At 42.8% G+C, this 11,360-nt stretch overlaps 2 protein-coding genes across 2 annotated transcripts; both read left to right on the plus strand.

The window, feature by feature from the left end:
* The first annotated feature begins 6,773 nt into the window (after positions 1–6,773).
* Positions 6,774–9,801, plus strand: LOC137817937 (uncharacterized). The gene is made up of 3 exons (XM_068621162.1): positions 6,774–7,181; positions 7,382–7,623; positions 9,669–9,801. The coding sequence occupies exons 1-3, from the start codon at positions 6,774–6,776 to the stop codon at positions 9,799–9,801; spliced, it is 783 nt and encodes a 260-aa protein (XP_068477263.1).
* Positions 9,802–10,026: 225 nt separating this feature from the next.
* LOC137817938 (uncharacterized) lies at positions 10,027–10,446 on the plus strand. Its single transcript, XM_068621163.1, has one exon. It carries the CDS (start codon positions 10,027–10,029, stop codon positions 10,444–10,446), a length of 420 nt encoding a protein of 139 aa, XP_068477264.1.
* Positions 10,447–11,360: the final 914 nt, after the last annotated feature.

Below are 11,360 nucleotides of genomic sequence, written 5' to 3' on the forward strand. Positions count from 1 at the left end.
GAAAAATTAAAAGCAAGAAACTAAATGACAAGAAAGTAAAGGTGCTTGAAAGAAAAGATGCTAGAATTTAAATTGCTTGAAAGTAAAGTGTCAATTCAACTCAACAAGAACACAAAAACTGTAGCTCATGATACCACATGATGTGAGTTGATTTTAGATTGATTCATTTGGTGACACTTTCTTATAATTAGGATCAGGATTCTTAAGCAATTTAGGTGAAGAATCTAAGGAAAATTCCCACTGGACATTAACTTAACAAGTGTTAAGTAGATGTGAAGATTTATTTCCAAAGAACAAAGGAAAAACACAATTAAAGTGATGAATGAATGATGAACAAGGTGTGGAAATGCAGAATTAAAAACGCAAAACAATTCAAAATGAAGAATACTAAACAAGAACATAAACCGAATAGGAATAAGAACAAGACATGAAATAATTTCGGAAAGTAAGATGGAATGGAATGGAATTGAAAGGATGAGTGAAGAGGAAACTTAAGCGGAATGAAGATTGAAGAGGATTCACGCCACTTGGAAGGTGATTTGCTGCAAGAGGAGTGAAGAGTGCAGCCACTTGAGAGCTTCCAAACACTCACAAGATAAGACTAAGCTAGGAGAAACTATTCTCACTACTTTCACACAATTTGTGCAGAATTTCTTTACTTCAAATTCAAGTTTTTTTTACAAGAGCCAAGCATCTCTATTTATAGTGTGAGAGGGTTGAAATTAAAGTGGGAAAATTCAAATGAGAAGCATTTAAATTTGGCGCCTACTACATGTCACAAGGGAGGTGTGACTTGATTTCTTACTTTAGCACCTCCTAAAACTACACCTACACCTTCTTTTTATGTCACATGGAAGGTGTGACTTAGTTTTGTACATTAGCACCCCCTATTCCTATGTCTTCACCTTTTTTATTTTCTACTAAAACTACTCTAAAGAGATTACAAAAAGTGACATCAATTGATGCTCATCTCCTAAAGCCTTGGCCTTGCTCCTAGTAATTCTTTGAGGCATGAGTTGCTTGGGCCTTATGTTGGGCTTGGGCCTCTTGTTGGGCTTGAGCCTCATCTTTTTAAGAAGACTAATAGGAAGAACTTCAAATGTTTTGGCTTTGTCCATTCCTCCTATTAATGAAGTCTTTATTTGCTTGTTGAGATCACCTTTCAAGTTTAGCATCCTTGGTCATCTTCATGTGTTGTTGGGTCACATCATCGATTCACCATAATCCCTTCCAAGGTCGCATTAACATAAAGGTCGATTCACCAGAATCCCTGCCGAGAGCACGTTAAAGAAACATCTCGGCGAAGGAAGAATTCAATTACGTGAATGCCTATCGAGAGGCTGAAAAGAAATCTCTCGGCGAAGGAAGAATTCACTTACGTGAATTCCTGCTGAGAGTCTGCCAAGAAACCTCTCGGCGAAGGTAGAATTCACCTACGTGAATCCCTGCCGAGAATCCAAAAACAAAACCTCTCGGCGAAGGAAGAATTCACCTATGTGAATCCCTGCCGAGAGTTCGAATAGAAACCTCTCAGCAAGGGAAGAATTCACCTGCGTGAATCTTTGTCGAGAGTCCGACAAGAAACCTCTCATTGAAGGAAGAATTCACTCACGTGAATCCCTGTCGAGAGTCCGACAAAAACCTCTCGGCGAAGGTAGATTTCACCTACGTAAATCCCTGCCGAGAATCCAAAAAAGAAACCTCTCAGCCAATGAAGAATTCACCTACGTGAATCCCTACCGAGAATCCGAAAAGAAACCCCTCGGAGAAGGAAGAATTCACCTACGTGAATCCCTGCAGAGAGCCCGACAAGAAACCTCTCGGCGAAGGAAGAATTCACTAACGTGAATCCCTGCCGAGAGTCTGAAAAGAAACCTCTCGGCGAAGGAAGAATTCACCTGCGTGAATCTCTGCTGAGAGTCCGACAAGAAACCTCCAGGTGAAGGAAGAATTCACCTGCGTGAATCCCTGTCGGAGTCGAGATTCCGACAAGAAACCTCTCGGCGAAGGAAGAATTCACCTACGTGAATCCCTATCGAGAGTCCGACAAGAAACCTCTTGGTGAAGGAAGAATTCACTTGCGTGAATCCCTGTCGAGAGTCTGACAAGAAACCTCTTTGCGAAGGTAGATTTCACCTATGTGAATCCTTGTCGAGAGTACAACAAAGAAACCTCTCGGCGAAGGAAGAATTCACCTACGTGAATCCCTGCCGAGAGTCTGAAAAGAAATCTCTCAGCGAAGGAAGAATTCACCTACGTGAATCTCCGCCGAGAGTCCGACAAGAAACCTCTCGGCAAAGGTACAATTCACCTGCGTGAATCCCTACCGAGAGTCTGACAAAGAAACCTCTTGGAAAAAGGAAGAATTCACCTACGTGAATCCCTTCCGAGAGTCCGACAAGAAACCTCTCGGCGAAGGAAGAATTCACCTACGTGAATCCCTGTCGAGAGTCCGACAAGAAACCTCTCGGTGAAGGGTAGAATTCACCTACGTGAATCCCTGCCGAGAATCCAAAAAAGAAACCTCTCAGCCAATGAAGAATTCACCTACATGAATCCCTACCGAGAATCCGAAAAGAAACCCCTCGGAGAAGGAAGAATTCACTTGCGTGAATCCCTGCCGAGATTCTGACAAGAAACTTCTCGGTGAAGGAAGAATTCACCTCGTGAATCCCTGTCGAGAGTCTGACAAGAAACCTCTCGGCAAAGGTCCAATTCACTTGCGTGAATCCCTGCCAAGAGTCCGATGAAGAAACCTCTCACAGAAGGAAGAATTCACCTACGTGAATCCCTGCCGAGAGTCCAACAAGAAACCTCTATGCGAAGGTAGTATTCACCTGCGTGAATCCTTTCTGTCAGTCCGATAAAGAAGCCTCTCTGCCAAGAGTCCGATAAAGAAGTCTGTCGGCGAAGGAAGAATTCACCAAAGTGAATATGTGCCGAGAGTACGGCCTAGGAAGAATTGATCAAAGTGAATCCCTACCGAGAGTACGATAAAAAACCTCTCGGCCAAGGAAGAATTCACCAAAGTGAATCCCTACCGAGAGTACGATAAAAACACTTTCGACCAAGGAAGAATTCACCTATGTGAATCCCTACCGAGAGTCCGAAAATGAAACATCTCGGCCAAGGACGATTTACCAGAATCCCTGCCGAAAGCACGTTAAAGAAACCTCTCGGCGAAGGAAGAATTCACCTACGTGAATCCCTCCCGTGATTCCGACAAGAAACCTCTCGATGAAGGAAGAATTCACCTACGTGAATCCCTGCTGAGAGTCCAATAAAGAAGTTTGTTGACGAAGGAAGAATTCACCAAAGTGAATATGTGCTGAGAGTACGATAAAAGACCTCTCGGCCAAGGAAGAATTCACCAAAGTGAATCCCTTTCGAGAGTACGATAAAGAACCTCTCGACCAAGGAAGAATTCACTAGTGAATCCCTGCCGAGAGCGCATAAAAATCTTAAAGGAATCAAATGAACAATCGTCGAAAGGCCGTTAAATTGGCAATAAAAGAAATTCAAAATCTATAACAAGAATTGAAAATTGAAAGACAATAATATCCATTCAAAAGCCGTATGACCGACAAGTCATTGTACACAAAAGGGGGCACACGTTTACAAAAATTTTAAACACGTGTGCCCAACCGAAAGCAAAAAAGGAAGAGACCTAACTATTCGAGTCAATGTTTTCGACGTCGAAAGCTTTCGGGGGAGTCGAGACCGCCGCATGACTAGGAGCCGGTATCTAGTCTATCGACAAGAAATAATAATTATAAAATTATGCGCAATTATTGTATGTAATTATTGTACGTTATTGTACACAATTATACGTAATTATTTTAATAATGATAGAATTCCATGATGAGTGGATCCCTACATAATTACACACAAAAGCAATGATGAAAGGCTGAAGGACATGAAAGGCTAAGGGACATGAGATTGAGTCACAACCTGTTCCCAGAGACAAACGGAAAGAAAAATTAAAATGGAGGAAAACTTGACAATTACAATGGAGGAAACCTTACCAGCTACAAAGGAGGAAAATGTGATAGTTACAATGGAGAAAGACGTGACGGTTACAATGGAGGAAAATTTGATCGAAGAGAAGAAATGGTGGAAAAAAACTATAGAAAAAATGAGAAGTTGGATGACAATCAAGACCAAAGATAAATGGCTCACTAACATGAGAGGGAATCTGAGCATGGTTACTACCATAATCGCAACCATCAGCTTTCAAAATGCTATCAATCCACCAGGTGGTGTTAGATCAGCAACAGAGAGTGGATATCTGAAATGTAAACAAATATTAAACGGTCATTTATGTCCTGGTCAATCTGTCTTAGCTGTAATTTTTTCCGATGAGTATGTCATGTCCCTTAAAGTAAACACTATATGTTTAGCTTCATCCTTAGCTCTGTTGCTTGTGAGTGACTTCCCTTTGCATAATAGATTTTTCACATGCATTTTGTCAATAGGCATGTGCATCATATTAATCCACCAGGTGGTGTTAGACAACAAAGAAGAGTGGATATGTGAAATGTACAGAAAAGTTATATAATAGTCCATGCCTCGGTGAATTTGTCATATTATACGATATTGTACGCAATTATACGTAATTAATTTTATAACGATAGAATCCATGATTAGTTGATCCTTTCATAATTATCTTGTAATTTGGAGAGAGAAAGTCTCCATACATGGAGTGAAGTAACTACACACAAGATAATAAAAAATCTTTATTTTTCTTACCATCTTCTCATATACAATCTTCTTATAATACGAACTTATGAAATTAGCATAAGAGGTTTTCATGGCGAGCACCTTATGCGCCGAGAAAAAATCGACTTAGGCCTAAGACAAAAGACGACTTGTCTTTTCGTCCCAAGTTCAGAATGAGCTACAAGGAACTACTCACCATGCCCGGTATGGCAAACAAGCTGAGGTTCCCCCCGAAGTCTGATCGGAATTTGGGACGACACAAGCAGACTTGGTGTGAGTTCCACGAGGCCTTTGGACATGACGTGGAGCAGTGTATAGCCCTTGGTTACCAGTTGGCAGGACTGGTGAAGGATGGCTTCCTAAAGGAATATATGGAGGGATGCTAGGAGGGGTCAAAGAAAGAGGTATTAGTGGAGGAACAGAGGCACGAAAGGCCTGTCCACGGTGAGATTAATACTATCTCAAGAGGATTTTCAGGAGGAGGATGCACCGCCTCCCAACATAAGAAGTATACTAGGGAGGTAATGATGGTGGAAGCACGAGAGCTCGATCAAGCGGACAAACCCGATCTCTGTTTGACCAAGGCAGACTTGAGAGATCTAGTCTCCCACAAGGACGATCCGGTGGTGATCTCAGTTGTTACCGCGGACAAACCCGATCTCAGTAGTCTCCCACAGGGTCCTAGTTGATCAGGGGAGCTCAGCTGACGTGATGTTTTGGGCGACTTTCAACAAATTACAGTTGTCATCAGACCAACTTGGACCATACGATGGTTGTTTGGATTGGCTAGAGACCAGGTGGAGGTGAGAGGGTACGTAGAGCTGAGGACAACTTTCTCAGACGACACCTCATCTAGCACTGTCAACATCATGTATTTAGTTGTTAAAGCACCCTCAGCGTATAACATCCTCTTGGGAAGACCTGCCTGAACAGGTTAGGCGCGGTAGCCTCGACTCGACACATGAAGATGAAGTTGCCCTCACTTGAGGGAGCGGTAATTGTTATCAAGTCTAACCAAAAGGCGACAAAGAAGTGTTTTGAGAATAGCTTGAAAAACAAAAAAGGAGTATGTGTGATTGCCGCCTAGCCACAGAGAGTTGAAGGAATCACTCGTGTTGAGATCACCAGCGATAGGCGACCTGAGCCTGCAGATGAAGTTCAGGAGAGAGAAATTGGAGGAAAGAAGTTTAAACTCGCCAGGTTGCTAGGCAAAAAGATGCAAGATCAATTTGCCGAAGTGATAACGAGGTACCTAAATGCCTTTGCATGGTCTGCTTCGGACATGCCCGACATTGACCTTGACTTCTTGTGTCATCGACTCACGATGGACACAAAGGTCAGATCGGTGGTACAAAGATGAAGGAAGTTCAAAGAGAAGTGACATTTGGTCATCAGGCAAGAAACTCATAATCTGTTAAGCGCTGGCCACATAAGGGAAATCTAGTACCCTGAGTGGCTAGCGAACGTAGTGTTGGTCAAGAAGGCCAACGGGAAGTGGATAATGTGTGTTGATTTCATGGATTTGAATAAGGCATGTCCTAAGGATTCATATCGGCTGCCTAGCATCGACGCCTTTGTAGCCAGTGCATCAGGGTGTCGACTTCTTAACTTTTTAGATGCATTCTCGGGGTACAACCAGATTTGCATGCACCCCCGAGATGAGAGCAAGACTGCGTTCATGACAGAGCTCTCCCGTTATTTCTATAAGGTCCTGACCTTTGGGCTGAAGAACATTGGTGCAACCTATTAGAGACTAATGGATAGGATTCTCGCCTCCATGATTGGGCGAAATGTGCAAGCATATGTTGACGACATGGTCATCACCTCAAAAGAGAGATCAACATATTGCTGACTTGAAGGAGCTATTTACCACGATAGCTAAGTATAATTTGAAGTTGAACTCGGAAAAGTGTGTGATCGGGGTTGAAGCAGGAAAATTCTTGGGGTTTCTCCTCACTGAACGGGGAATAGATGCAAACCCTGAGAAGTGTGTGACGATCATAGCAATGAGGAGACCTGCCACTGTAAAGGAGGTGCAATAGTTAACTGGGCGAATGGTCGCCCTGTCTCAGTTCTTATCAGATGGAGGAGATCGGGGATATCCTTATTTTCAGTGTTTGAAGTCGAACAATCGTTTCGTATGGACTAGCGAGTGTGAAGAGATGTTCCTTAAGCTGAAGGAATACTTGGCTAGCCCACCTGTCCTCTGCAAGCCGCTACTGGGTACTCCCCTCTGCCTCTACTTCGCAGTTACAGATCAAGCGATTAGCTCAGTCATAGTGCAGGAACAAGATCACGTTCAAAGGCCTATATACTTTGTTAGCAAGGTGTTGCAGGGGCCCGAAGTACGCTATCAGGCCATTGAGAAGGTGGCCTTTGCAGTTATGTTTGCAGCTCGGAGGCTCCGCCACTATTTCCAGAGCTTCATAATGATCGTCATGGCTGACCTGCCAATTCGTAAGGTCCTCTAGAATCCTGATATGGTAGGTCGAATGGTGCATAGGCAGTCGAGTTGTCCAAGTTTGATGTCCAGTATGAGCCCAAAGGACCTATTAAGGGTCAAGTATATGCTGATTATGTAGTAGAACTCTCATCGGAAGCTACACAGCTAGATAGTTGAGATTTCTAGTGGATCCTCTCTATTGATGGGTCCTCTAACCAGCAAGGTAGCGGAGCTGGTATTATCCTTGAAGGAAAAAACAGATTGTTGATCGAGCAGGCCCTTAGATTCGCTTTCAAAGCCAGCAATAACCAGGCTGAGTATGAAGCACTGGTGGCAAGAATGTTGTTGGCCAAAGAGATGGATGCTCGAAGTTTGCTGGTAAAAGGTGATTCGTTGCTGGTGACTGGGCAAGTGACGGGTGAATACCAGGCCAAGGATCCCCAAATGTCCTCGTATCTAAAGTATGTCATGCTCCTAAAGGATACTTTTCCCATGTTTGAATTAGTGCATGTCCCGAGGGAACAAAATGCGCGAGCAAACCTACTGGCCAAGCTCGCTAGCTCAAGCAACGGGTGATGTGATTAATCAACGGGGGTCGCCAGAGGTTAGTTATTCAAGAGACTCTGAAGTCACCCAAGACCACCGTAAGTTGTACAGGAGACGTAAAACATGTAGAGGGCTTGGAGGTTGGAAGAAGAGGGCACCGGTCATTGACTCAAGAAAAATTGAAGGTACCCAGGGTGAGCGTCTATGTATTGGCATAAGAGGAATCATCGAATGTTTACCTAGTCGATGTGGGTGAAACCTGGATGACACCATATCGACGTTACCTTACTGATGGCATGCTCCCAGCGGAGCCTGTAGAGGCCAAGATAATCAAGAAGAATGCGGGCAGATATACTCTGGTAGATGGAAAATTGTTCAGGCATGGATACACTCATCCTATCTTAACCTATGTAAGCTTAGATCAGTGTACGCGTATCATGGCAAAACTCCATGAAGGCACTTGTGGGAGTCATGTCGGGGGACGAGCTCTCTCCTTGAAAGCAGTTCAGACAGGGTAATATTGGCCAACCAAGAAGGAAGATTGCATGAAGTATGCACAGCGATGCAAGCAATGTCAAAAGCACGCCGACTGACATCATGCACCCCAAGAGGAGTTGCGATCCATTCACTTCCCCTGGCCTTTTCATACTTGGGAATAAATGATGTGAGTTGATTTTAGATTCATTATATTTGTGACACTTTTTACAAATTAGGATCAAGATTCTTAGCAATTTAAAGGTGAGTCACCTAAGGAAAATCCTCACTGATATTAACTTAACAAGTGTTAAGTAGATGTGAAGGTTCATTTCCAAAGGTCCAAGGTAAAAGACTATTAGAGTGATGAATGGATGACAATTGGTGTACTGAAATCCAGAATAGAAATTGGCGCAAACAGAATTTAAATAAAGCACCAAAACAGAATTGAAACAACACACAACTCAAGGAGGCTTAAGGAATCAACAATGCAGTCCAATGCCTTCCAATTCATGATCCAAACTCATATAACATGAGTGCCATATCCTTACAACACATATACCGATTGAATTGAAGGAATTAAGTGCAGAATTGACAAAAGGAACAAGAACAACAAGAGTTAACCGAACAACATATTAATACAAGAAGAACAATCGGTTAAAATTGAAGAACAAAGAGAACAACCGATTAAAATGACAAAGGAAGATGAAACTTATGTGTTTGAAGCAATGGATGGGAATGGACACGTCACTTGGAGATGAATGATCCAAGATAAGTGTTGGAATGTCGCCACTTGAGATCTCCCAAAGCACTCACAAGATGAGACAAGGAAGAGGAGAAAAAGTCTCACAAAATTCACTCAAAATTTGAGTATAGTAACTTTACTTCTAATTTCAATGTTATTTACAAGAGCATAACACCTCTATTTATAGTGTGAGAGTGCTGAAATTAAAGTGGGAAAATTCAAATGAGAAGCATTTGAATTTGGCGCCTATTCTATGTCACAAGGGAAGTGTGACTTGTTTTCTTTCTTTGGCACCTCCTAAATCTACACCCTCTTTCTATGTCACATGGAAGGTGTGACTTATATTTGTACATTAACACCCCCTATTCCTATGTCTACACCTTCTTTTATTATTCTTCTACAAACTACTCAAAAGAAATTACAAAAAGAGACATCATATTGATGCTCATCTCCCAAAGCTTTAGCCTTGCTCCTCATCATCCTTTGAACACATAGATTGGGCTTGGTTTCTCACTTGGACTTGGGCTTATTGGGCTTGGGCCCTCTTTATTTATACTACTATTTGGATTCTTCAAGAGAACTCAATTATTTACAAAATATTCTAAACTAGTAAGAAGAACTTTAAGTGCTCTTGAATATGACCCTTTCTTCTTCTTGTGAAGTCTTCTTTTGATTGTTGAGGTGACCTTTTATATATGACATCCTTGGTGATCTTTATGTGGTCTTGGTTCACATCAATAGATATCCTGGGCCTATTCCCACTAGCAATTCGTCAGATGAAGTACCTGGTGGTGGCTTATTCCCACAATGTTCAGCACTTTATGTGGAAGAATATTGTTTGTCGTTTTGGGATCCCAAAACGTTTATTGTCTGACAATGGCACCTAGATTGCAAGTTAGTAGTTAGGCAAACTATGCATAGAGCTCGACATTTAACAGGTGTTCGCCTCGGTAGAGCATCCTCAGACAAATGGGCAGGTTGAGTTTGCCAACAGAGTCTTGCTCAGAGGTTTGAAGAGGAGGTTGGAGAAAGCTAAGGGGACTTGGCAAATGAGGTTCCTCGAATCTTGTGGGCCTACCACACCACTCCACAATCCACCATGAAGGAGACACCTTTCAGTTTGGTGTATGAATCAGATGCTATGATTCCAGTGGAAATCCAGGAAAGCTCGCCACGATTCCAGAACTTCGTGGTAGAGGAGCCTAACGAAGGAAAGAAGGTGAACTTAGACATACTCGACGAGGTGCGGGATCAAGCACGCATCAAAGCCGAAGCTTTGAAGAAGAGGGTGGAGCAGAAGCAAAGGTCCAAGTTGAGACCTCTCCAATTCCAAGTCGCTGACTTGGTCATGCGAAAGGCTCACCCCTATCAGTTGGAGAAGAAGTTGTCTCCCAAATGGACTGGCCCATTCCGCGTGGTAGAGGTGCTCGGAAACGGAGCTTATAGGCTCGAGACTCTGGAGGATGGAGCTATACCCCGAACGTTGAATGGGGCCAACCTCAAATTTTATTTTAGTTAATGTATTAAAAAATTTGAACAATGAAGGGGACACTCTTTTCCCTTACCAGGTTTTTTAATGAGGTCGCCCAATGAAAAGTTATTCATTAAATATGTTTGCCATGATACTTTGTTAACACCCAAGAGGGCGACTTGATCAAGAAGTTATCCGAGTAAGCGCACTGTGTGTACAAGTGTCACATATTCCTCTGGTAAGATTCCAAGGCCTAGGTGACTTAACAATTATATAGTTCAGATGGGAAACCCTTTTCTCAGTAAGATTTTGAGTCTAGGCACCCTGAAAGAATTTAAGATTAACCTCCCCTTGGTAAGATTCCAAGATGAGGGAGCGTGGAAATGCATAGCGATTCAGGTGGGAAGACCTTTGCTCGGTAAGATTCTGAGGCCGGGTTCCTAGAATCGTAGCACTAACTAAGATTGTTTGGCCTAAATTGGGGAAGTCGACCTGTCTTGGTAAGATTCTGAGTTCAGGCACCCTGAGTATGTGCCATAAGGCAAGACGACCTTTGTCCCAGTAACATTCTGAGCTAAGATGTTTTAAAGTTTTATTTGCCATAACTAAGAACGTTTGGTTTGAGTTGAGAAAGATGACCTATCTTGGTCAGATTCTGAGTTCAAGTATCTTAAGAACATAGTAAGAGGCAGTACGTTCCCTCCTTAGTAAGACTCTGAGTTTGAGATGTATTCAGTCGACTAACAGTAATTAACAACATGCAACTAAGGGTATACATAGTAGCCCACCTCGTCATGGGAGAAACCAACTGAATTCAGATCAACCCTATAGGGCAATAAGGCATCTTGAAGGTGTTAAGAGTAGACTTGAGGGGAGAGTCAGCACCCAAGTCAGATGTTCAGGCCCCCTAGCCTCGGGAAGGGTGTGTGAAGAAAGCGAATAGACTTTCTGGATGGATAAGT

The sequence above is a fragment of the Phaseolus vulgaris genome, chromosome 10 (genome assembly GCF_000499845.2).
Source record: "Phaseolus vulgaris cultivar G19833 chromosome 10, P. vulgaris v2.0, whole genome shotgun sequence".
NCBI classification, from domain to species: domain Eukaryota; kingdom Viridiplantae; phylum Streptophyta; class Magnoliopsida; order Fabales; family Fabaceae; genus Phaseolus; species Phaseolus vulgaris.